Raw genomic sequence first — 25360 nt, 5'->3', positions numbered from 1 at the left:
AGAGAATAGACACAGGAGCAGCCTGAGCATCCAGGGACAGGTGAGCCTCGTGCCAGCCTCCATCAGAGGCTTTTATTCCTCCTCGTCCTAACCGTCTCCTCTTACAGTTGCAGAGAGGTTGCATTCTATTTTGAAGAATGGGGAAGGGTACCCAATACAGAGCGTGAACTTTCTGGTACCTTATTCTCAATAATAGAAGATGGGAAGTGGAAAAGAAGAAAGGAAAGAAGAGAAGGGGAGGGAATGTAACATGTATTATAACCTTTCCATTCTAGGAACTGTGCTGGGCACTTTATATCTTCTTTCAAATCCTTTGCAATATTAAGTACCTTTTTTAATGTAAGAAACACCTCTAGTTCAGTCTGCCCAACTGGAAATGCATTTCTTTCTGCCTGGTATGAGGGCATCTGTGGGGATCGCCAGTTCAGGTCCCCAAGGGAACAGACTGTGAGTGGGGTGGTGTAGTGGTGAGGACAGATGGCTCAAGGGCCCGGCCTCGCTGTCTTCTAGGCCTGCCTCTGCTACTTGGTGGCCACGCATGTTGAGCAAGTTCCTTCGCTTCTCTAAGCTTCAGTTCCCTCTTTGGTAAAATGGAGATAGAAACTCACAGGATAATACTCACAGGATGGTTGTGAGCATTAAATAATTATGTCAAATGTTTGGCACCATGCCTAACACATGTGGTGTGCATGATAAACTTTTGTTACTACTGTTACCTGAATCTGCCAATATGTCTGGAATTGCTCAACCAAGGAAAGTATCTTTCTCCTCCACAAGGTGTCTGGGCCTCCTGGCAGCATGGGGAGAGCAAGGAACATCCGCTGCTTCTGACAGTTATCTTGTCAGAACAAAAACTGTGCTCTCTTCCTAGTCACTTGGCTTCTAGAAGCAGCCCAGTTACCTTTAGAGGGGAGGTCGCTCTGAGGAAATATACAGACTTCCGCGCCAGCAGGGTCTATATTCTTGTTTTGTCTGAAAGAGAGAGGTTGGAGAAAGAGAAATGAAGCTCTGTGGTATAATGCCTGCTACTTGGTGAGGTCTTGGCATACACCTGCTTTCTCGCTGGGGATGATGCCGAATTAAGGGGAGATAAGGCGAAAAGGCTCTCTAAACAGGATTTGCTGTTTCTTGGCTCTCTGGAGAAGAACCTGGGAGTCCCAAGGAAGATCTGGGAAGTGGTGGTTGGGAATGGGGGCAGCTGGGGCTCCCATTCTGGAACCAACGGATGTGTTTTATAGTCAGAGCTACTATATAATTAAAGGTAGGAGGTAGGGTCACTCTGCAGCCCCCTCAGCTGGCTTCCTTCTTGAGTGCCTCCCTCTCCTCCACTGTCACAAACATTGCACACACATAGCTGGAAGGGAGAACGCTCCGTGGGCACCAGCGAAGATGCTGGATAGAGAATTGCTCTATTCACACACATTGTAAGACTTTAAGGTTAAGCTTTGTTTGTGAAACTTGGGCTGCTGGGAAAAGTCAAAGAATGAGTGCTCAATAAGTTGTACAATTGTGTTTTGTGCAATATTCTCAATGTGTATTATCTGACACCCTTTAAAGTGGTTAAATGCAAAAAGCAGAGAAAGCTGTCACAGGAAGCGGGTGAGTATTAGAAGAGGCAGTGAGCATCTCAGGGTCTGGCCCTGCCTACAGACTGGACTGGCAAGCTACTAACAAGAGGGCAACTTGCCCTCTGCCAGGGCAACCTCCCTCTTTCTCTTCACTGTGGCTAATTAGTTATTGGGAGATGGCTTGCTCCTCCCTTTCCTATCTTCCCCAGAAGGCAACATCTTCATAGTTGGCTTCACACAAATGATTTTAAGCAGATGCACAGCAGGGGTTTATAATAAAAGGGTGTCACCTATTTCAGGGGTGAATATAAAAAAACAAATGTGCTTTTATGGTTTTTCAGATGTGTTGCCTAATTCCTAGGGCATATTACAACCCTGTTTTTCCTATTTAATTGATTAAAAGCAATGCTTTTCATCCCTTTTGACAAAGTGAGCTGTGTTGAGTCATAATAGAGTGATATACACAAGAATACACACTCTGGAACTTGAGAGAGCACTGTATTGTGCTTCCTGGGATGGAGGTGGGAGCGTAGGGGGAGGGGGAGGGCTCATACAATTGATTCAGGAAAACCAGAGGAGGAGACACACGGCCCTGAATTCCACAGGCTGAGGCATTGAGTCTGTTTTCTTGGTTGCAGCCTGGTCTGCCCTTTGCGGTCCAAAGGGGAGCTCAGTTGGGGTCTCTTTCACTGTTCTCCAGTATTGGCTGGGCAGCTGACTTCCACCCTTCCTGCAGGACATGAAGGCACAGCGTGTTTCCCTCTGGCTCCTGGGCACAATGCTCTCCCTGTGCTCAGCGCACGCCCGAGGTCTCAGGAGATGTCTGATTTCCATGGACATGAGCCATGTCGAAGAGACTTTCCAGGACATCAAAAGAGCCATCGTGAGTATGGGCTCTGGGTGAAGTTGGGGGTGGGCAAGGGGGCTCGCCTTGCCGTACGTGCTAACTTGAAGAGCAAGTACCTTCTCATTATTTTTCCTGTCTCAGGAAGACATGGAATACTCATCACTTGTGTTTGTTCTCATGTTTTCCTCCACAGCAAGCTAAGGACACCTTCCAAAATGTCACTATCCTGTCCACATCGGAGACCCTGCACAGGATCAAGGTAAAGGTCTGCTTCTGGTCTTTCCTGTACTGTTATTTTTTACAATAAAGTGGCCCTGGGCTGAGAAAGAAATCCTCACTCGGCCCCCTTCTCTTTCCTAATCTCCAGAGTACTCTAAATGTTCCTGGCTTCTCATTAATTCACTGATGTGTTAGGACACACCCGTGTCTCAGGGATTCTGAAAACTGTGGGAGCCACCATTCTGTTGTCTGTATCTATGAGGATTTTATTTGTTGCTTTTTGTTTTATATCCCCATAGATGTAGGTAGCAGAATAGTGGTTAACCAGAGGGGAGGGGGGAGGACAACGAGGGTGGAGGGGGTCAAATATATGGTGACAGAATGAGACTAGGTTTTGGGTGGTGAGCACACAATAGAGCATACAGATGTCATGTTATAAAGCTGTACACCTGAAAGTTTTACTTTTCCCTCGGGCTTCTCTGCATGAGATGATTCATCTAATAAGTATTAGGCCTGGTTCATTTGTGGTAAACAGATGTGTAACCTTTTACTAAATGTTATTCCAGCCAACTGAATAAGAAACTCATAGAATATCACAGCTGAAAGTGACCCTAATGATTAGTTATTCCAAAACCATAATTTTCAAGTGATCAAACTGATACCATGGGAGGGAGAATGACTAGATAATAGTTGGGCCAGGAATGGAGCCTCATGTCTCATGCCTCTGTCTCTAGATTCTTCTCCTCTCAAGGTTTAGAAATAGCTGATGGGGCCTAAGGGAAAGGGTCAATGAGGATGCGGATCTTTTAAAATTTTCTTCCTCCTTCCTTTCCTCCCTGATTGAACAAAGATATACCCCATTGCCCCTTTGGTTAAGGGAACTGGCAGGAATGATGAAATAGCGGGGGGGTGTGTGTGTGTGTGTGTGTGTGTGTGTCTGTGTGCGTGTGTGTGTGTGTCTGTGTGCGTGTGTGTGTGTGTTGGAGGGCGGCAAGTAGTGTTTGCCATTGAGGAAAAGCTACCCCTGAGGCCAAGGAAGGTTTGTTGCCTTAATGTTAATGAAGATGAAAGCTCTATCCCCCTGTAGACCCTGCCTTTCTCAGACTGACCTATGTATAAGTCTCCTGCAGAGAACACTGATCTCAGGGTGGGTGCAAACTGCAAGAAAGAATCTCGGCCCGCCAGCTGCTCTGAGCTGTGCCCTGGGAATTCAGGGCCCTCAGTCAGCTGCGGACCTGCACAGGGGTAGGCCATTTCCGTAGCAGTCAGTTTCTGTTCTTGCAAATCTCAGCTCCATCCAAATGATCTTTGTAGTTTAAAAAGGACAGACTGGAGGAGAGCTGAGCAGGTTGGCTAGGGTGAAGTAGTATCATTGTAATAGAAGGAATATGTACCAACATATGCCTGGCAAGCAACAGCCATTGAATAAATCCATGTTCACGGATGGGAGATGTTACAGAGAGGCAGACTTCCGCACAATGTAAGGAAGTATTTTTCAAGAAAGCTGCTCAGACATCAGTCCTTTCAGAAGGGAGATGCCTGACTCCTGCAAGGGTTTAAGCAGAAGTTGGTGGTGACATGTTGGGGATGCTGTGGAGAGAATTCTAGTCTCTGATGGGGCTCCATCTCTTGTTAATGTATCTCCTGGCCCTCCAAAAATAGTAGTTCACTCACAATCTCTCCTCAGTGCCTTTGTCTTAAGTAGCTTCAGTGTACCTAGGGATGGACACTCTGAAATCAATATGAATTAACAAAAATAACTTTTAATTATCTCATTCCTTGCTGCTCTTATACAAATAGGCTGCTTTGGTTTCTAAGTTAATAAAGAGAAGAGGGCCATGGGGCTTTCTCTAATTTGTGCCTGTAGCCCTCAGATGTGTGCTGCGTGACCAAGAACCTCTTGGCGTTTTACGTGGACAGGGTGTTCAAGGACCATCAGGAGCTGGACCCCCAAATCTTGAGAAAAATCAGCAGCATTGCCAACTCTTTCCTCTACATGCGAAAAGTCCTGCAGCAGTGTGTGAGTCACCATGACGGCGTTCCGCACACCTGTTCCCTGTCTGCCCCAGGGGGAGCCTAGGATGTGCTGGCCCGGTTGCCTTCTAAAATGGTTCCTGAAGTCATAGGAAATTTCCTCCCCTGTCTTGCAAGGGGAGAACTGTCGACAGCCTCTTCCAGTGGCCACTCCTTGCTCGGGGCTTCCTCCCTGCTGCCACCTTACCAGACCCAGGTTTCCTCCAGGGTAATCCTCCTGGGGTAACCAATTATGTCAAAGTGGCCCCTTGGTGATCCCAGGACTCGCCTGGGAGAGGAGCATGCCAGCGATTCCAGGTTTATCAAAGCACACCCTTAGTTTCTTAGTTTCTGGCCTTTTGGTGTTTTCAAACCAATTAACCTCTGGGTGATTCTCTGGTATAGCCTAACCCTAATGATCACCTGCAAATTCATTGCTATCTATTAAAATCCAACATCAGAAATAAAACCAGACTCAAGTAAACCAAAAACTTAGGCCAGTAAAAATCTTGGGTTCTAGGCCGATCCCTGCCAATGATTTCTTGTGTGACTTTTGGCAAGTTACTTTACCTGTCTGTGTCAGATTCTAAAATTGTCAGAAAAATCTGTGACCCTTGTTCCACTTACATTATGATTCATTGAACCAGTTATTTAATTAACCAACCTAACAAATATTTATTAGGCGCCTGTCTTGTGATGCTGCATTTAGAGTGGGGGCAAGACAGATTTGTCACCTACTTTCTTGGCTCTCCCTGTCTGGGGGAATGTCAACCCAGAAAAGCAAAACACAGTCAAACACAGCGTGACTCTGCAAACAGACTTCACTTCCTACCTGCTGCTCCACACTGAGTTTACTTACCTGATTCCTGCCTTGGGAGGAAGGAGCAAAGTCACTCCATGAGGGGTGGGGTGGAAGTGGAGGGCCAGGATGGAAAGGTCCTCTGATGGGTGCTGCCTCCACTTTCTCACAGCAGGAGCAGAGGCTGTGTCCCTGCCGGCAGGAAGCCACCAATGCAACCAGAATCATCCATGACAACTACCAGCAGGTAAGGGCAGGGAGGAAGGCGGGGAAGATAGAGTGATAAATAAGGGCCTGATAGAGAGTGCGCCAACCCTTTTGCCTCCATTCCACTCAAACCCATTCATTTACTCAACAAGTATTTACTGCAGGCCTTTCCGGTTGTGTGTGTTTGAAAAGAGTGTGTTGTTGGTCTTACCTCATTTCGAATTTCCTGGGCTCCCCTTGCCCACATCCCTCCACCATTTTCTTATGCTCTTACATATCAGTCCTATCCTGTATTAAGTTTTGAGGGAATGCATGTATTGTTTAAGATGGGGGTAATACAGAGGAAGCAAGACCTCCAGTCAATTGGAAGCTGCACTACATGAAACATGTTACCTGCCAGGTGTCACTGTGACCAGTAACTGTCATGAGAATTCTGTGTGGTGCAGAAGAGCAGGCTTCTCATGTAGCTGTAGTTGCCTGCTTCATACACAGGTGGAGGTAGAAGTGATGCTTCTTATGTGCAGCATTTGGAGTTTTTGTTAAAATGCTCATTCTGGCTCCATAGGTCTGGAATGAGGCCTGGGATTTTATATTCCAGCCACACTCTCAAGAGATGTCAATTATTTGAATTGCAAGGAGATAGGGAGAGCTGTTCAGAGCTCCGCTTCTTTGAGGAGAGGTTACACAGTATAATGTTGTAACAATGGTTAAGAGTTGTATTGTTCTTACTACGAGTCAGGTACCATTGTAAGCACACTACAGGTATAAACACATTTATTCCTTACAACATTGCTATGAGCCATTATCTGCATTTGACAAATTAGGAAACTAAGGCACAGACAGGTTAAGTAACTTAACTACGTTCATATTGCAACTAAGTGGTGAAGGTAGGACTCTACACCATGCCTTCTGGCTCCACAAGACATACTTTTAGTCTGCTGAAGAAGAGGTAAAGTAAGTCAGGAGACTCGGGTTCTAGTTCCAGCTCTGCTACCAACCAGTTGTGCGACATTGGGTAGGACACTGATCCTTAGGGACTTTGGTGCTTTAATATGTAAAATTGGGGACAGCAACCTCTCCCTATCCCCTGCACAGCACCCTGGGATTGAGACCTTCTCAGGAAAATAGGCAAAAGAACTGTCCACAAAGGCAAGTTTTTCTGTGAAAAACAGGAAAAAGAAAAACCGAGGGCAAAGAATGAAGAATTTTAAATTTTGTTTTGAAGTTGCTGACATGGTTTAAATGTGAAAACTGTTTGTGAAAAACAATTTGGATTGCCTGTTGGGAAAATAATTTTGTGTGCTCTGTGAATATAGTTGATGATTGAAAGGAAAACCTTGTGGGGATCAGAATGTGGAGAAAATGTTTGGAAAATGATGACGCAGTCTGAAAAGGCAGGTTTTCATGGTTTCCCTGGTTTCAGCTGGAGGTCAGATCGGCTGCCATCAAGTCTCTGGGAGAGCTGGACATCTTACTGGCCTGGATTGACAAGAATCACCAAGGAACTCCCACTGCCTGACAACGAAGCATCTGATTACCCAGGGCGGTGCACAGCCCTGTGAGGTTTCCGGGAGGAGAGAGCCTACTTTGAAAGGGAGGGAGATGGGTGGGGAAGGCCCCATTTTTATGCATATCAGCACCATTTTGAAGAAACCTCTCTGCCCATTTGGAATTTTCTCCTCTGGGCCTGAAAGATTGTAGGTCAACATCTAGGTTTGGACAGATCTCACCCTGCAGCCAGAAGTCCCACTGGCTGAGCCCAGGCTGTCTGATACCACCTGAAAATAGCCCAATAATCTGCTGTCATATTTATAATGAAATGTGTTCTTTCAAAGGTCTTCTGGGCCACCCTGGAGGAGAAGGGTTGGTCTCCCCTTAATTTATTGTGAAGTTGTTTATCTCATGCCTGAGATGTGAGCTGAGTGGTACCCTGTAGTGCATATTGTACTGACTAATTTTTCTGAATAAACTCTCTCTTTCACCAGTTAGTGAAAGTGTGTTCTGATTTGGGAGGGGGGTCAATTAAGGAATCATAAATGGTGACTGTTAGAAATTAATAGGGCCTTAAAGAACATAAATAGATGGGGAAACTGAGGCTTAGAGAGGGATAAGAATTTACAGAGTCGTGAAGTGAGTTAGTGCAGAGAAGGGTTCCAAACTGGGTCTCTAAAATCTACCCAGCAGCTCGTCATCCACACAATGCACAATGATCAAGAAGATGAACAGAGGGCTTCTGATCCCTGGCTGCTTGACTTCACTCTGCTTCCGATGTCTTCTTCCTCTGTGTCTTTGCTTTTCTCATGGTCTGACTTTCTCTGTCTTTGTCTCTCTCTGTCCTTTCTTTCTTACTGCTCTTGACCTAAATACACCATTCCTGACCCTAAGTGTTCCATGGGTATATATGTTGGGCTAGAGAAGAGTGTTTCTGACAGAGGGATGGTTGTCATGGTGACAAAGCTGAACAAGTATAGCCCCAGGCATGGGGTATCCTGGGTAGAGGGGTTCGGGCTCAAGCTACAATGGAGAGAGGCCAAAATGGCCACCAACTTCTAGATGGACACTCCTCAGATGGTGAATGACAATAACGGCTGACACTTAGTGAGCATTTGCTATATGATGGGCGCTGAAATCAGCACTTTATACTCACTACCCTTGGTCAGTATCTCTGCTGTGACTGCCTGGCTGAGGCATCCTTTCTTATCTCTGCCTGAGAAAGAGATTTCTTGGAGCATGCTTTAGTGGACACAGCAAGACTTCTGAAGTCAGCCAGACATGGTTCCAAGCCTATGTGATTTTGAACAAATTACTTTATGTCCTTAAGTTTCAGTGTCCTCCTCTGTAAAATGGAGATGCAACACCAGTCTCAAAATGTGGCTCTGAGCCTCAAGTGAGGTGAAGCCCCCCTCAACCCCCATTCCACCCACTGTAAGCCCAGTAGGGGGAGGCTACATGGTGTAGCATGAAGAGCACCAAGCTAGGATCCAAGTCTGTTTTCAAGGCTTCTCCTGCCATGAATTTCTGGGGGCAGGTCACTAAATTCTTCAGTTCTTAGTAATCTGTACTGTAGACACTGACCCCTATACTATCTACTGTGTATGATAATTTAAAAGCCAGAGTCATTCCGATGGCCTAGGGAGCCCTCCTACCTGTGCACACTGCCTGCCGAGCTCTAACCCTGTGCCCGCCTGCTTGCCTGGCTCACTCTGACCCAGCAACACTGGCTCCTCTGTGCTCCTCACACATGCCAGATATTCTCACCTTGGGACTGTTGCACTCTGTTGGCATGCATGTATGTAAACTGAGGTAGGGTTGAAAAAGAAGTCCAATGTTATATTTTAATGGAATTAATAGGCTACTAATTCCATTAAAGGCCTCTGCAGAAGACTCAACCTTTTCAAGGTGACCTAGGATGGACATCCATCCTAAACCTGCTGGAGGATGGCAGGGCCATTCATCACAGCATTTCTATCTCTTCTGACTGCCTCCTGCTGTGCCTCCTCCCACACCTGCATGTCCTTCAGGCCTTACTGAAAAGGTATCCTATTGAAGCACAAGACCCCCACTCCCACTTCAGCACATCTTATACCCCTTTATTGCTTTCCCAGCACCTTATTTCATGATCTGTTCCCTTACTCAGGTGTAAGCTCCATGAGGGTGAGGATAGTTTGATTTCCTCACTGCTTGGTACTTATAGCATTTCTTGAATAAATGATCTGATAAAATAAAACAATACTAGCAAGCATTTACATGTGCTTTCTATGGGCCAGGCAATAATCTAAGAAATATGCTTATTATGGTATGAATACATGTATTTCATTTAAATCTCATGACAATTTGACAGAAGTTCTGAAGATGAAATAAAATAAAAAAGGCCATGTCAGTGAATGCTAACAATACAGATAATAAAACCCTAAGGAGGAAACCAGGGCACAGAGAGTTTAAGTAACTTACCTGAAGTCACACAGCTCATCAGCAGCAGAGTCATGGGTTTCCAAACCAGGCAACCAGGTGCCAGAATGAACTATAATGTAAACAACAATGTACACATGTTGAACACTCAGAATGTGCCAGGCACTGAGGTGAAAACTTTATGCCTTCTCCTGTATTACTCATGATAATCCTCTAAGGTGAAAGTTATTGACCACCCAATTAAATAGATGAAGTCTGAAGCTTAGTAAGGTTCAACAACACACCTATGATGATACAGTCCTAGCTATGGGTTTGGAATTTGTTAAATGAATTAAAAAAGGAAGTCATTAAGTGGAGGTGAGACTCACGCCTTGGCAGCCTATGCGAGCAAACTCAAATCTAAGTTTGCAAATCCCTCAAGTTATGAAACTGAAGAACAGCCATTCCCAAACAACCAGGTAGGATTTAAGCTGTAGCGAATCAAATATGCGATTTCTTTTCCTTGCTTCTGCACCTGCTCTTTGTGAGTCTTCCCCCTGACTGCTGTCAGCAGAGTGCTCCTAACCCCTTCTGGTTTGGCACTGCCCGATTCAAATAGATTTTTGTCCAAATAAATTTGTAAAGTTTTTGATAGCCCTCAGTTTATCTTTTAACATTTCCAAACTCAGAGTGACCTACTCCAAAGCCTGGGCCCTCAATCACCTCGAAATATGAGCTCACATCTTGCATGCATGATGGGAGGCTGGAGAGAGGAGACTCATCGCTGTAAGAGAGCTGCGCTCGCATGAAAGAAATCTTGTTATATCGTTGTTATATCAATTGTTAATGGTTGTAGAGGAGAAGGAAAAGAGGGGGGAAGAGGAGAGGGACCTGGAGGGGAAGGAGGAAATATTGAGTCTTTCTCTCTCTCTCTCTTTCTTGTATCTCTTGCCTGCCTACTTCACTTTGACCACTTCATTGTTTACCTGTACTTTCTCTCCTTCCAGACTTGAAGAATGTATCCTGACTCTTGTAGTTCTGAGTTGTGTTTTTGCTTTTGGTGGTGTTGTTGTTTCTTGTTTTTGTTTTCACAGAGCTGGTGTTTAATAAATACCTGCTAAGGAGCCAAGTGTAAAATTCTCTCCCAAATCATGTCTTTTCTGTCTTCCATCAGCTCCTAGCAGCACCTTGAGAAATCTAGGCTTCACCTAGCAATTGCAAAGGTGTAGAGGGGAGGAAACCCATAGCTTGTGCAGGACTGTGCCAGGCACTTTCAAGCCTCAGAGGAGCTAAGGAGGTTAAAGGTCCAATTCCCATGTTATCAGCGTAGATGCCTGAGGCTCAGGGAGGTGGGGGGACTTGGTCACCGGCTAAGGGATGGCAGATCCAGGGAGCGATCTTCTCCTTGCCACTGGAGAAGTTCACTTTGTTGTGGCCAAAGCTATATAACTTAGGGCCCAGGTGGTTACACTGGATGCCAGCAATGCGGACCATTAAACCCACATGCACAAAAAGGGGCCTGGACTTACTGGCAGCAAGTCTGTGCACTTACACGTGAATTTACAGGCCAATGTAGAGCAAAGAAGCAGAGGGCGACTTCTGAGTGTATTACCCGATGTTCCTGACCAGCTGAGCATTTGGGATCCTTCTGAGGAACATACTATCTTCCTTCCATCTTCCAGAGCAAATTGGTGACAGCCACACATGCTCAGCGCAGCTGTCTTTTAGCATTTGCCCAGAAATTTGGGCAAATGGATAAAAGGATAGGCTTTTATGTGAAATCCTTGTCGTGTCACTTACTATGTGACCTTGGCTAATTTACTTAATCTGAGTCTCATTTTTCTCATCTGTACAAATGCAGGAAACAGCTGCTTCACAGAACCGTGATGAGGATTTGAGATACCACTTATAGTAGATAAATAGTAGGTGCTCATTAAAAATAATGATTGTTGCTATTTAATAATTCTCAACTTTTCTAATCCTATTTCTCACAAAACACTGTTGTTTTGGGAAAACTTTCCTCTTACAAACTCAGTGTCCTACTCCACTTACATATATTTTAAAATGGCAAGTGAGACAAAGCAAAGGACACTAGCCTAGGCCAGCAGGACTTTCCTTGAGGTCTGCACCTCCAGGAGGCCTTCCGCCAGGTCCCTGATATGGGCGCTTACCATTTCTGTGCGGTCAGCCAGGCTCCAGGCAGACTTTCCAATTCTCCCTGCTGTTGAGACATGCCTCCGACGGGCTTGCCTGCTCTCTGTCCTTCCTCTGTCACAGACACATCCTGCTATAGGACTGCCCTTTGACTCTGTCCGAACCTTGCTTTGCTCACGCCTAGCACAATCCCTGACAAACACCAGTCACTTGATGCTCCCCATGCAGCTGTGAATGAATGTTTGATTGTGAGTGGCAGAAGCAAACTGATGTTCGATGGAGGTTTAGAGGTGAGTGTATCACATTTGGGGTGTGTGGCTAAGGAGTTTAGGGGAGGATGAATTTTTAAAAAATTGTTATGAGTTCTAGAGTGTTATAGAGATAGTCTACCTTCAGTTCTGTTATGGAAAGACGCTCAATTAGTCCAGTGGACTACAAACAAATAACAAAAGAGCCTGTGGTCACAGCCTGTTGCTGTCCTACCTCTACCCCAGTCTAGATTTAACCTCCCAAGAGCCTTCACCCCACCCCCAGGGGAGAAAGCAATGTTCCTCCTTCTCCTTCCTCTCCACCCCCACTCTTGGTTGTGTTCCCTGGGACCCAGAGTGGTTTTCCAGTTCTTGACAAGTCAAAAATATCTTAGAGTTCATTTCTTCTCTACAGAGTGAACTCAGGGACAGTTACTTTGTGAATGGTTGCACTCAGTGAATAAATGTGCTTTGAATGAATGAATGAATGAATGAAGCAAAGGCAACCCCAGTCATCTAGGCAGAGTCCTGGTGGAGGAAATGTATAGTTTTGTCTTTAGGATTTAAGAATCTCTCAGGCTACCTCTTATCCTCCACTGAGACACTTTACCCCTTGTTTGGTATCCCTGTTTCTGGCACATAGCAAGGAGTGTTTTCCCTTCTGCTTGGCCTTCCTGGCTTTGGTTTCGATTTGCCCCAGATGGTTGCCTTATGGTCTTTAACTTCACATCCTGAAGGCCAAAGATCAGTGCCTCCTACCCTTCTACTGGGCTACCAGCCTTTTGATTATCTTACTAACCTGGGCCCCAACTCACCTGGGAGTGACATGGTCCAGCAGCCCTGTAAGGGCAGAGAAAGACCTCAGGAAGTACTGACATCAGCTCTCCTTCTTCACTTCCTCAACATCTCCAAAATATCCTGACACCTAGCCTAAGAAGAGCATAGTGCAACTCTAGATGAGATACTTCTGCGGCAGAGTACAAATGACATCCCTCTGTGGAAACCTCTGGGGTGGTTGTGCTGTGGCAATGGCATTATGCCCAGGTGGCTGGCAATGATGTCTAATGTGAGAATTACTGGGTATCAGAGAGCTCAGTCTTTTCAGGGAACCAGCACATTAAAAAAGTATTTTGAATTTTGTTAGAGAAATGCATCAATAAGCAAGTGTGTTGAGCTCCTGTGAGGTGTGTGAGGTTGATCTAGATCCTGAGCAGGGTAGCAAAGCAAAGCAGTCATTCATCCTTAGAAATGCCAAGTCTCAGAGTGCAGCTTCCTCAGAGTGATTGCATTGACCCTTTTTAACCATCTGCAATCCCTGTCCCCTTTCCGCATCCAACACCCACAGGGACCTCATCCTTCAGGTACAGAAGGGTTCTCTGGTCCCAGGAATTTTGTTCTAGGCTTCTCTGCCCCCCACCCCGCCCTGTAAGGAGCTAGGGTCCTTCTGCTCCTGACAGAGTCCCTACTTCTCCAAAGCTTAAAAAGACAGTTTGTCAAAATCTTCCTCAAACTGGACTTTCTCCAAGAAACCAGCCCAGATATCTTTCTCGTTCCTCAGAAGTAACCTCAACCTCTCCAGCCCTCACCCCGCCATACCCCTCTAAGCCCATGATGAAAAGAGACTCAGAATTTTCTAGGAAAGTCCTGATAACAAACAATCTCTCTTGTCCCTGCCATAAATAGCCTAATTTTTCTCAGACTTGGTGTCATAATTGGAAAGGTACGGTTGCCATACCCATGGGCCTTTGCACCTGCCATAAGAGCCAGGAATCTTAAACTTTTGTGTGCCATGGACCCTTTGGCACACCAACAAAGCCTATGAACCCTACTCAGAATAATGTTTCTAAATGCATAAAATAAAATACATAAGAGTACAAAAGAAACCAATTTTATTAAAACACAGCTATCAAAATATGGAAATGACGATGGGTAGTATATACTAACAAGATCCAGCATTAATTAATGAGATCCAGCAGCAGGCCGACAAGCTACTGACATCTCTAAGTTGTGAGGAGCATAATGACATTTTGAGGTGTTTGAAAGAACTGTAACACGATCTAAAATATCTGTGACTTCTATCAGTGACAAAGGCACAGGTCCTGCTAATACTATTGTGCTTCGCATTTGTTTCCTAGCCTCATAATCAAAGAAAATGCTTTGAATAGAAGTTAGTGGGGAAAAGAAAGGATGTGGTTTGTCTTTTTTTTCCCAAGGTGGAAGGAAAAAAAAAACACACCAGAGAATCTGTTCCCCTACAATTCTTTGAGGTCCCAAGAGACCTTATCTTTTCCATTTTGAGAGCTTTGGGTCATTTATCTCTGCCTCCTCATGGGGAGTCTCCATGCTTGTTTGTGGAATAAAAAGGAAAAGAATTGTGTACACTACTATTCTCTGAGTTGAGAAAACTTAATTCAAGGCTGTGCCTGGATTTCTATTCCTAGATTTCATGTCCTACTTTTTGCTGGAGTGCTGGGGCTCCTACTTTGAAGGCTGGGAGAAGGAGAGTGAGCCAATTTTGGGGACCCAGCTATGTCGCAGGAGTTGTCAGGAAAAAGAATGACAGCAAGTTGAGCTGATTAAACAGAGCATGGTGGAAAAACGCAGGAAAGGGAAATGACGTCACTCATTTTGTTGCCTTTGAGGACAAGGAACTGAAAACGTATGCTTCTGATAGAGTTGGCTGCTCTGCCCTTCCCCACCCTGCAGGGAGGTGGCAGCGGCTGCCAGGCGGAGCTCCCAGCACTCCGAGAGCCTGGCGGTGGGAAAGCCTCTACCTGGCCACCAGTGAGCCGAGGTTCTTCCTCCTCATAACCCAGAAGCCAATGTTTCTCTGCAAGGTGATGCAACTGGGTAGGAAAACCAGATGCCAGCAACTGTGACGTCCTTGCTGTAGACAGGGAAAACCCTGAACTGCAAACTCAGAACTTGCCGTGGGAAAAAGGGAGTGGCTGGGTTTTCTTCTTGGTTTCTAGAAAATGATTTCCTGCTCAAAATTGGCTTGGTTAGAAAGCTGAGTTTATTTCACAAGAAGGGATTCTTTTGCTCTCCCCTCTGCCCAGCTTATCTATTTGATTACCTGGCACTAACTCTATGCTGACCCCCAGTTTTGAAACCCTACTTCCTAAAGTTAGCTTCACGTGCTCACGAAATGCATCCGTATTTCCCCACCACAGCTGCATCATCCCCCATCAGTTCCAAGTGAGCACAAAGCTGCTGCCCTTGACGGTCTCATGCTTACCGCACAGCTATTACCATGTCTCTCCCCCATTGTAAGACCCTTCATGGCTCCCTATTGCCTCACGAGGGAAACAAAGATAATAGAATCAGAAGGCCAAGCTGAGTGGGACTTAAATCATTTATTTCTCCAGAATTCACAGATGTGGAAACAGGCCCAGAGAAAGGAAGTGATTTTTTTTTTTTTGAGACCTCACACTGGGCTGAAGGTAAGTCTAGAGCTAGAATATAGGTTTCTAGACTCCAGGCTGAATTTGCATTCCTTGGCATGATATTCTCAGTCCTTGGTGATAAAACCATATTTTCAACTTGATCGCCCACTGCTTCTCTACACAAAATCCAGCTCCAGCAAAGCTAGTCCTCACATGCACTGTAAGTTTTGCTAACCTGGTCATTTCTGTCCTGAATGCCCTTTGTTGGGCCCCTTTTCCTCCCTGCCTCTCTCCAGCATTTTTGTCCACTTAAGCTCTTTCATCCTTCAAGGTTCAGCTCAACTCTCTTCTATGTGAGCCCTCCCTCCTCTGTACTGCTCAGCCCATGCTTTCTGCTCTTATCAAATACTGTTTCTCTTTATGGTTATGCAAGTACAAGCCTTATGTCCCCATGAGACTATAAGCAACTAGGGGCCAGAGACCTCACTGAGTCATTGCTGATCCTCACAGCGTCCAGCACTGTCTTGCACATAATGAACATTAAGCAATTTTTTATGGAAAGAATGGCTTTTAAAATCTATTCTATCAGGCACAGGAGTAAATAAAAATCACCTGTTGCATTGAAAGGTTTGCATAACTGTGCACATATAGAAAATCCTCCTGCCAACTCAGCGAGCCAGACGGGCAAGGTAGGTGTTACTCTCCATTTTATTGATGAATCAGTGGGCTCCTAAAATGTATAAATAAGGACTAGTCTTGGGTCACCAAACATCTCCCTGAAAGTTGGTGGTAAGAAAGTAAGTATTAGAATTGGGCCTCTTGACTTTCGGGCCCATGTGATCTTCAGTGCCAACACCTTCTACATGCTTTCCATTGAAGAGTCAGTTTTTCTGCCAGAACTGTGGTGGGAAAAGCTTCTCTCAGCCTCATTTTCAAGGGACAATGCTTTCTACAGAGGAATAGTTGATAATGAGTCAAGAGTATCCTTTATTGGGAAGAACACTTGATCGGCTTTAACTCCTGGGTCTTTTAGCCAGAGTGCCCATCGGCAAACCATAGTTTCCCCATTTGTAAAATGAGGGAGTTGGACTGGATGCACTTGAAGTCACTTGTAGCTCTGCTAGTCTAGGAGCGATAGTCTATCATCAGATAAAGTAATTCTTGCCATTCCTTAACCCGGAGCACCCATAAACCCTCTAGGTTTTACTGGAGAAGATATTGTGCAGTGGAGTCCCTGGGTCCCCCACAGATCAGATCATGGAGCACAGGCACTGCAGGCCGTTGTCTCCTCTAGAAAACCTGGGACAGTACCAGCAGGCAGGGCCAGCGTGCAAAGGGCAGAGGCTCACAATAAAACCCTACTTATCTTTCTGTGACAACTTGAGGGGGAAGGTTACATTTGGGAAGGTGTGCCAATAATTTGCAATTATTTCTGGCGATCATTTGCAGTACTGTATTAACTTGTTCTTAAACATGACATGATTAAAATTAATTTTTCAAGAAGAAGGCAGTAAATTTCTTTTTATGGGGAAGTTTGATAATCTTCTTATTTCAGGACTTGAATGTATTATTTGCTTCCCAAACTCCATAACTAAATATCCTATTTATCATCTATGGGATAGGCTGTTCCACATCTGGGTATTGCCTATGATAGGATAGAATTATTCCTATCATAGTGATTTAGGATTCCTAGGAGGGATGATGGGAAGTGCTATAATGAGAGAGGTTCTTTCTATGATTGTAGATTTAGAGTGTTAATTGGGAGGTCCTTAGGCAGGAGATGGGTGATCTGTCCTCTTGACTGAACATACTATTGAGACTTTTCCTTATGTGTAGGCCCAGAAATAAAATTAGGAATCTGTTTCCTGGACCCCTTTCTGACCACTTTTCTAGGGCCCTGTTGTCCCTGAGGACAAGCAGTTTAATGCAAAGAGTAATGAATTAAAAATTAGGAAACTTAGGTGAAGTTTCCATTCTGCCACTAACTCACCTTAATCTTCATTTTGCTCCCTGGGCTCTACTATCCTCACACCAACAATAGGAGGAGATGCTATATTTTTAGGATACTCTGTTACTTACTGGATGGGTGAACTTGGGCAAACCACTCAACCTCTAAGCTTAAGTTTATTCATTGGAAAATTGGGTTATAAGATCTGTCTCATAGAAATAATACATTCAACACAAATTTATCAAAAGCTTATCATGAACTAGGATCCATTCCAGGTGTTTGTAATATAGGGAGGGATAAGACAGACACAAATATAGCCCTCCAGAAGCTTATGTTCTTAGTGGGATTTTATGAAAATTAAATGAGAATATCTACATTAAATATGTATTAGTAGATATACATTATATGTTATATACTTATATATAAGTACCTTATATTTTATATATATAAATGATTACAGTGTACAGAGTATTTAATATGTAAGTCCAGGTACTAGGCTTAGGATACTCTATATATTATCATAATAATAATTTTTGGGTTGAACCAATGACAGTGCCAATATCAGACAGTTTTGACCTACACAGATGGTAATTGCATGTAGTTCAACTTAGTTATATTTTTACTATCTTTGATTTCTCCTTTCTTTAACGTACATATTTAATTAGTCTCTATATTCTTAAAACGTACTCAAATTCTCTTAAGTCCACCCACATCTATTTCTCTAGTGCTACTCATTCAGGCCATAATTAAATCTCTTTCTGGGAAGGGTCATTTTTGTCTTGGGAATTTGTGGTTAGATAGAAAGAACGGTTAGGTGAAGGTAGGAAAAATTTTGTAGAGGACGTGAGCTGAATCGGTGTCTGTACAGAGAATGGAATGGGATCTGTTCAATGGATTTTAAAAGAATGAAGTGTTTTGATATAGGGAAAGGAGACACTTGATTATTCAAGAATAATTAGGATTGAACAAGTTTAATTAATCATTATAGGTAACTTAAAACAAAGCAATTGGGTTCTTCTTGGCTAATGAAAAGGAAGTGACTGGCTTGGGTACTGCTTATACTTCCTGAAATCTGATTTCAAATATTCTTGTCAGGTCATATTTCTCAGTTTTACTTTAATGATTTCTAGCTGATCATTAGAAATTGTTTACTCAGCATCAATGATTAAAAAAAAAAAACACAAAAAACAAAAACCAGGCATGAGCTCAAGAGATATTTAGAGGACATATTCACACATATTTTCAACATGCATCAAACATTACAATGAAAAGTTATGGTCTTCATTTCAAGGAACTTTAGGAAGACATTAAAAAGAGTCTTCAGATCCAAAAGGTAGAGGAACAAAGGATCACAGTGAGATTGAATGTCAGAACTGGAAAGGAATTTATGCATTATTTCATGCATAATATTTAATAAAATATTTTATAAAATATAAAATATTGCTCTCATGTTACAAATATGTGAACTGTAATCCAAAAAGATGAAATAATATGTTAAAGTCATCCTGTAAACTACAGAATCCTGAGACTCAAATACAAGACTTTAGAGCTATATGTATTGAGTAAGAATAAGTTGGAAATGACTATATTATAATCTCTACCATCTTGATAATTTTTAGAGTGTGAAACATGATATGTAGTTCATCTCAGTGCTTTGATTTAATCTTGCCAAAATGTGGTCCTACCTGACAGATTAGTCCCTCTATTAAAAAAAAAACAACCTTTCAGTGTTCTCAGGGAGAAAAGGCTAATGCCTATGAAATAGAGAGCAGCAGTAGACTTTCTCACGTGCTGCAGAACAAATCTGCTATTGGAAGCCAGAGAAGTGTGGGATTGGTGTGGTCTGGACAAGGTCAAGAATGAAGAATTGGAGTCTACTCTTTAATAATGGATGGAGGGAAAGAAGGGTGGCCGCTGTTGGAAGGAAAGGGTGGTAACAGCAAAAGCAAAAGAGAAACAGCAGGAGTGAGCCCACCATGTCTGGGGTTGGGGGGAAGCCTGGTAAGGAGGACTGGAATGAAAGGAGAAGACAAAAGCCTCCTGGAATGAATTCTCTTCCAGTTCTCTTATTCAGTGATCTCATTACCATTGGAAGGGAGCCAGAAAGAAAGAGCACGTCTTTTATCCAACTATAACCAGTAACATCCTAAGAAGTGCTTCTTAGAAGTGTTGAGTTAATCCAGCCAGCAGTTAAACTGTCTTCAGGTGGGAGGAAGTGCTATGCACAGAGAAATTTCAAGGGAGTTTCAGCCCTCACCTATGAGAGCTCACTTCCTTCATGTGTCACATATATAAATAATTGGAAGCCTCGGCTTTGAAACAGACTTCTAGGGTATAGGAAGCAACAGCCGTTTCTGAGCTCAGGTAAGAGAACTTTTCCTCTGCCTACTTTATCTACAGTTCTGGGGATCATCCCAGTTCTCCCAATCATCTCCCTCAAGGTGTTCAGGGTCACATCTAAAGGTAGTCTTTTCCATTAGGAAAAAATATCCTAGAGGGTAGGTAATTGTTGTGTTTAATTTTGTTCTTCTGTACCTAGCACAATATTCAAGAGAGTAGGTAGTCAATAAATGCTGATTGAATTGTTGAATTTATCATATACTACATTCAAGGCAAACTAATGTCATTATTTAAAATGAATTAATCATTCATTATGTTCTAGGTGTACAAATTAGACTTTATTTTATTTAAACATCAAAACAAGTTTCTGGGGTAAGTTTAATTATCATTAGTTTGGGGCTAAGATAATAACTCAGAGAGGTGAGTTGACTTGTCTAAGCTCACAGAGATGTAGGGTGGCTGACTAAGTCATCTGGGCTTACCTGTGACTTCTGGTTTTAAAATGGAAAGTCCTGTGTCTCAGGAACCCCCTAGATCCAGGGCAAACTGGGACAACCTACATTAATGGGAACTTGTAGAGCAGTGGTATGAACCCAGTTCTCTTGTCTCCAAACACAGAGTTCTTTCTAATGCTTTTGGGTTTGGTTTGTTTATTACTTTTTCCTATATTTGGCAGTATCTCAGGTGGATGTGGATATAAAATATGTCTAGTGCACTGCCTGGCACCGAGGGAAGAATTCAGTAAGTGGTAATGAATACCCGTGCTGTGCCCAGCCGTGCGGGAGCCGAAGGCAAAAAGGAAAGATGTGCACTCCTACACACATGTTTTTATGTATTTTATGTATGTTATTTTTTCCCAAAACATTAAAGTAGTTGAAAAATATTGAAAAATTTAAAAGTAGCTATATTACAACTCACAACATCATTATAAATTTAAATATTTTATTTAAGCCCCATACAGATTTATTATTATTTTACTTTCCTGGTGAAGACTCATCACTAATATTTTTATCATATAGTTCTGGGAAAAACTTAATCACTAAAGATACATAAAAACATAAACTGTATATAAGTAGATAGGAGCACTCATTTTCCCTTTTGTCTTGGGTTCCAATATGGCTCAGCATGGCACTATCAGATTCTGTCTTTATTTAAAATATTGATATTTTGTCTATCATGATTTTTTCATTAATTTTGATATTGCATTAAAATATTATTTATCTTGATCACTGAGACTTGGGGACCGCTAGAATTTTGTGCCTTAAGTGTTTCACTCTCCTCACGCTAACCCTCGCTCATTATTATTTCATGTTAAAACTCAGCAGAGACTATAGAGTGCCATCTTATGGAGAAAGGCTCACTCCAAGAAGAAATCAGTTTTCCTCTGCCTTTCTTTTCTGTGTTTGGGATCATTTGACCTTCAGCGAGAGTTAAAGGGCCAGGAAAGAGGGTGCTCTTGGATTCATCCCAGGTGTGCACGACTGCAGTCTTCCTGCAGAGGGCACTGTGGAGTCCACACCGCTGGAGGGTGGAGGAGTGCTAGGTGGAACTGGGCTGATTGCCCATTGGATCTTGCCTTTCCCTGGCGGTAGGATTATTATGAAATCATTGACTTTCTATTTGCCTTCTGGGCTGAAATAAATCTGCTCTCCCCAAATAACTGATTTTATCTCAGACAAATGTCAAAGAGAGCTAAGCTCCTTTGCCTGGAGGTGGCCATAAAATCCAATTTTCTCCAAGTGTTTCTGGTGGCTTAGCAACAGCTTCTGTGAGTTCTGTTTTCCCTTAGTTTCCCCGCGGGTCTAAAGGGATCAGAAGAGTGAGCTACACTGGCATTCTGGAAGGGAAGACGATGTATGTCAATTCACGGAAACAAGTTTTGACATTTCCCCAGAGATGTCATCCTCTATCTACTCACTGCAAGTGCCTGCTGCTCCAGGCCTCAGCTGCTGGGCAATGATGATGGGGGGTGGGACGGAGACAGTATAAAGGAACAGGGACCTGTAGCACCAACTCACACTCAGATCCTGAGCAAGCCACCGAAGGCTATTCTTTGAGGAGGCTCAGCAGTTTTTCTCTGTAAGTGAGATGAATGCAACAGACTGTAGGAAGCCAGATAAAGCTATTAAGTTTCACCCCCATGAAACATCTGGGGAAGGCATGTCCCTGGTGACTGAATTAGCTTCTTATGGCATGAGATGGGGAAATTAGTAAGTCATGCTCTTTCCTTTGAATTCCTAGCTCCTGTGGTCTCCAGATTCTGGCACAAGATGAAAGGTTCTGGTCTCCCCCTCTGCCTTTTCTCAGCCGTGTTTTATCTCTTCTGGAAACCTTCTGCTGGGCTGAAGACACTCCATTTGGGAAGCTGTGTGATCACCGCAAACCTTCAGGAAATGCAAAATGGATTTTCTGAGATACGGGGCCGTGTGGTATGTTGGGGAGGCACCTCCCAATTTTGTGGCTGCTTCTACCTTTCTCTGTCCTCCAGCAGTATGATCACCAAAAGAGGCAGGCTGGTGACTTCTAACCAGAAGGCTGCATTCCCTGGAAATATCTGTAGTTCATAATTTAAAAGTGTATTGGAAAGGGACACTGCCCGCTAGGTCATGGCAAGGAGGGGTGAGAGGTCTTCATGTCTAGGTCCCTGGCAGCCATCGGCAGTGTGTCATTTCTTGCCTTGTCTTCTTCTGTTTAGCAAGCCAAAGATGAAATCATTGATCACAGAATCTTGAGGAAGACTGAGTCTTTGCAAGACACAAAGGTATGTGCTTGGCTCATAGGAGTTCTGGGAGGAAAGATGAACTAGGGGCAACTCTATCATCCTCAGTCTAGTCCCTGGATACCCTCCTGCCACCAACACACTCATCTTTGTTTGTAGCCTGCAGATCAGTGCTGCCTCCTCCGCCATATACTGAGACTCTACCTGGACACAGTATTCAAAAACTACCCAACCACTGACCACCATATCCTCCGAAAGATCAGCAGTCTTGCCAACTCTTTTCTTACTGTCAAGAAGGACCTCCGACTCTGTGTGAGTAAGGATGTAGGGAAAAAAGATGCCTCTCAGCACACAGCTTCAATGACTTAGCAAATAAACTCTTTTTTACTCCTATTTAATAGATGGAAAAACTGAGTCTGAAAGTTCTAATAATCTGTGTTGAGCTATATGACTAGGTAGTATGAACTCAGTTTTACTGACTTTTGGATATATGCTCCATGTAAAAAGTCTAAAGAACTATAAAATGCTTGCTGTTTGATGTTAATGACAATTATCTCTTATTTATGGAATTAAGGTGAGGTATCCGATGGCATGTGTAATAGTGTGTCCTGGGTCCAGGCCGCCAATCATCAAGGCCATTGGATTTGATCTCAAGATAGGGTCTGAATAATACTTATTAACCCAATCCTCTCTTTTATAGGGGCTCTCTGGGAGGGAGTAGACCAGAGCTGAGGTGGGGAGTGCAGGCCAGATGGGATACTGTGACCACAAACTCCTTCAGAGCTACCTTTTTCTAAAAAGAAGCAATGAACTCTGTAGTTGAGCCTAAAAAGCTGGCTTCCTCTTTTACAGATGATTAGGTTAATGATCTCAAATGATGAGGCCTGAAGACTTTTCTATAAGTATGGAGTATCTATACAGAGAGTACAATTCCCATCTTTTTCATGTTAATGGAAGAAACTCAGAATATTTAATAAAACCTATCTTTCTTTGGCATTCTCTTCAGCATGCCCATATGATATGTCCTTGTGGGGAGGAAGCAATGAAGAAATACAGCCAGATTATGAATCACTTCAAAGAGGTATACGCAATTTTGGCTTTGGTTGGGATGAGTGTTTTTTTAGAACTGAGATCATAGATGGGCGGGATAGGTACTCATACTGATAGGAATCCTGTAGTCCTCAGGTTAATAGCCCTCTGAGGTCTTGTGGACTATCTCTCTGCTGTACCCCAGGGACACCAATCCAGGCTCTAGAAGGGTGCTTTCTCAGGAAGATACTTTGAGAATCAAAAGGGAATGTCAGCGATTCCATAAAGTCACTCCAGAGATATGCGATCTTCCTTCTGCACAAATAAGAAACTGTAGTTTCCCAACATTCACACACTCACACATATCCTCCAACACAGTCACTCACAAGTTCCCACAAACCCACGCCATGCTGTTTCTCACCTCAGTGCCTTTATACATCTGCCAGAAGGGCCTGGAGTCCACTCTTCACTGGCTAATTCTATGCATTCTTTAAGACTCAGCCTAGGCATCATTTCCAAGAAGGTACTATAACTTCTGAGTTTAGTGCCTTCAGTGTCGTCCTGTGTGGACTCCTTCATTTACTCACTGTGCTACATTTTCATTGCCTCCTTCTGCCTGTCTTCCTCACTGGATTGTTGTACAATTCCTCTCCTGATCCCAACTCAACCCAGTGCTTGGCTCAATAAATATTTGTTCAACTGAAGCATGCAGAGCAGGCAACTCCTGTGCGTGCGCACACACACACACACACACACACACACACTCTCACTCTCTCTCTCTCTCTCTCTCTCTCTCTCATACATACCCCTTTTTAAAAAACAGCCTCACCGCTTTGATCTCTGTGATGCAAGAGGCTTGGGTTGCAGTCTCAATTCTGCTACCCCCAGGGCCTCAGTTTCCTTAAGTAAGGCCAGGGTGATTTTCCTTCTTCTTGTGAGATCTTGAGGTTCTTTCTACAGAGATCTTGAACTTCTTTCCAGTTCTTCCATGTTGAAAAGAATGCTTTGCTTACAATCCACAACAGAGCTGACAACAAAAGGAAAGGATTAACCTTGGGGCACATGCTGTCTCTTTGTGATTTGCTTACCACATATGTGTGTGTCTTTCAGCTTAAGCCTCATGAAGCAGTGGTGAAAGCTTTGGGAGAGCTAGACATTCTCCTGCAGTGGATGGAGAAGACGAGATAGGAGGAAAGCGATGACTCCGCTGTCAGTATTCCTGGCTAAGAGTCCCAGTGCTGAGTCCTGTGGAGACATGACCCCAGACCATCATCTCTTTGTTATATCATTTAGTGCTGTCACTATGTATGTTGTTTATTTAATATTTGTTTCCTTGTTGTGATTGTTTTCATGTGTTTCCTTTCTTAATCTAGACTATGATTTTATAAGATTTTGGTAATATCTTTTGTACTTTTGGATATATTTATTAGTTAATGTATTTATTTATTTTTGCTATTTAATCTATTTATTTTTGTACTTGAACATGTGTTTTTAAAAAATTCAAGGATTATATTTATAACCTGACTAGGGCATGCCATGTATTTTTAACCAGTAGACAAACTCTAAATTCTAGACAAGTGGCTGGGGAGGGGTTCTCATTTTTATTCAGTTAAGAACATACTGACTGCCATAATGATTTTATAAACCGAAACAATGGTTACTAAGTGTGGATTGTGGAAGAAGTTCCAATGTGAAATTTATTCTGTGAATAAAGTTTTCTTTGCATAATATCCGTTTGGAGTTTTTTTAAAAAGTTCCAGGAACAGAAACAATGATGGAGATGAGCTTGCATCCTATATCATCTAAGAATCACTTGTTCCTTTGGTGAATAAGGATGCAAGTGGGCACCTGAGCCTTCTCTCTCCTCCTGAACACCTTCCCTGCTCTCTCTTAGTTCACTCACATCTTTGACCTCATGACTCTGCCTTCCACAAAAAGGGACCGTGACTGAGGGAGGGGTTTTAGCCATCTTCGCTTTCACCTTATTGGCTTGAG

General features: G+C 43.4%; 2 protein-coding genes across 2 annotated transcripts; both read left to right on the top strand.

The window, feature by feature from the left end:
- The first annotated feature begins 2307 nt into the window (after positions 1-2307).
- IL19 (interleukin 19) lies at positions 2308-7172 on the top strand. Its single transcript, XM_054563049.1, has 5 exons — positions 2308-2451; positions 2609-2674; positions 4502-4654; positions 5619-5693; positions 7077-7172. Exons 1-5 carry the CDS (start codon positions 2308-2310, stop codon positions 7170-7172), a joined length of 534 nt encoding a protein of 177 aa, XP_054419024.1.
- Positions 7173-21887: 14715 nt separating this feature from the next.
- On the top strand, positions 21888-24553 carry IL20 (interleukin 20). Its single transcript, XM_054562829.1, has 5 exons — positions 21888-22046; positions 22313-22378; positions 22496-22648; positions 23343-23417; positions 24476-24553. Exons 1-5 carry the CDS (start codon positions 21888-21890, stop codon positions 24551-24553), a joined length of 531 nt encoding a protein of 176 aa, XP_054418804.1.
- The last annotated feature ends 807 nt before the right edge of the window (positions 24554-25360 follow it).

The sequence above is a fragment of the Pteronotus mesoamericanus genome, unplaced genomic scaffold, assembly GCF_021234165.1.
Source record: "Pteronotus mesoamericanus isolate MK-2021 breed Mesoamerican mustached bat unplaced genomic scaffold, CSHL_Meso_final scaffold_705, whole genome shotgun sequence".
Classification (NCBI taxonomy): Eukaryota; Metazoa; Chordata; class Mammalia; order Chiroptera; family Mormoopidae; genus Pteronotus; species Pteronotus mesoamericanus.
The sequence above is the reverse complement of the archived record's forward strand: the minus strand, read 5'-3'. Positions and strand labels throughout refer to the sequence as shown.

What these genes read in the sequence shown, in the direction of transcription:
- IL19 (XM_054563049.1), top strand. Translation starts at nt 2,308, where the DNA reads ATGAAGGCACAGCGTGTTTCCCTCTGGCTCCTGGGCACAATGCTCTCC. An exon ending in AGGACATCAAAAGAGCCATC is followed by an intron (nt 2,452 to 2,608) that starts GTGAGTATGGGC and finishes TTTCCTCCACAG; the next exon opens with CAAGCTAAGGACACCTTCCA. An exon ending in GAAAAGTCCTGCAGCAGTGT is followed by an intron (nt 4,655 to 5,618) that starts GTGAGTCACCAT and finishes ACTTTCTCACAG; the next exon opens with CAGGAGCAGAGGCTGTGTCC.
- IL20 (XM_054562829.1), top strand. Translation starts at nt 21,888, where the DNA reads ATGAAAGGTTCTGGTCTCCCCCTCTGCCTTTTCTCAGCCGTGTTTTAT. An exon ending in AGAAGGACCTCCGACTCTGT is followed by an intron (nt 22,649 to 23,342) that starts GTGAGTAAGGAT and finishes CATTCTCTTCAG; the next exon opens with CATGCCCATATGATATGTCC. An exon ending in TTATGAATCACTTCAAAGAG is followed by an intron (nt 23,418 to 24,475) that starts GTATACGCAATT and finishes TGTGTCTTTCAG; the next exon opens with CTTAAGCCTCATGAAGCAGT.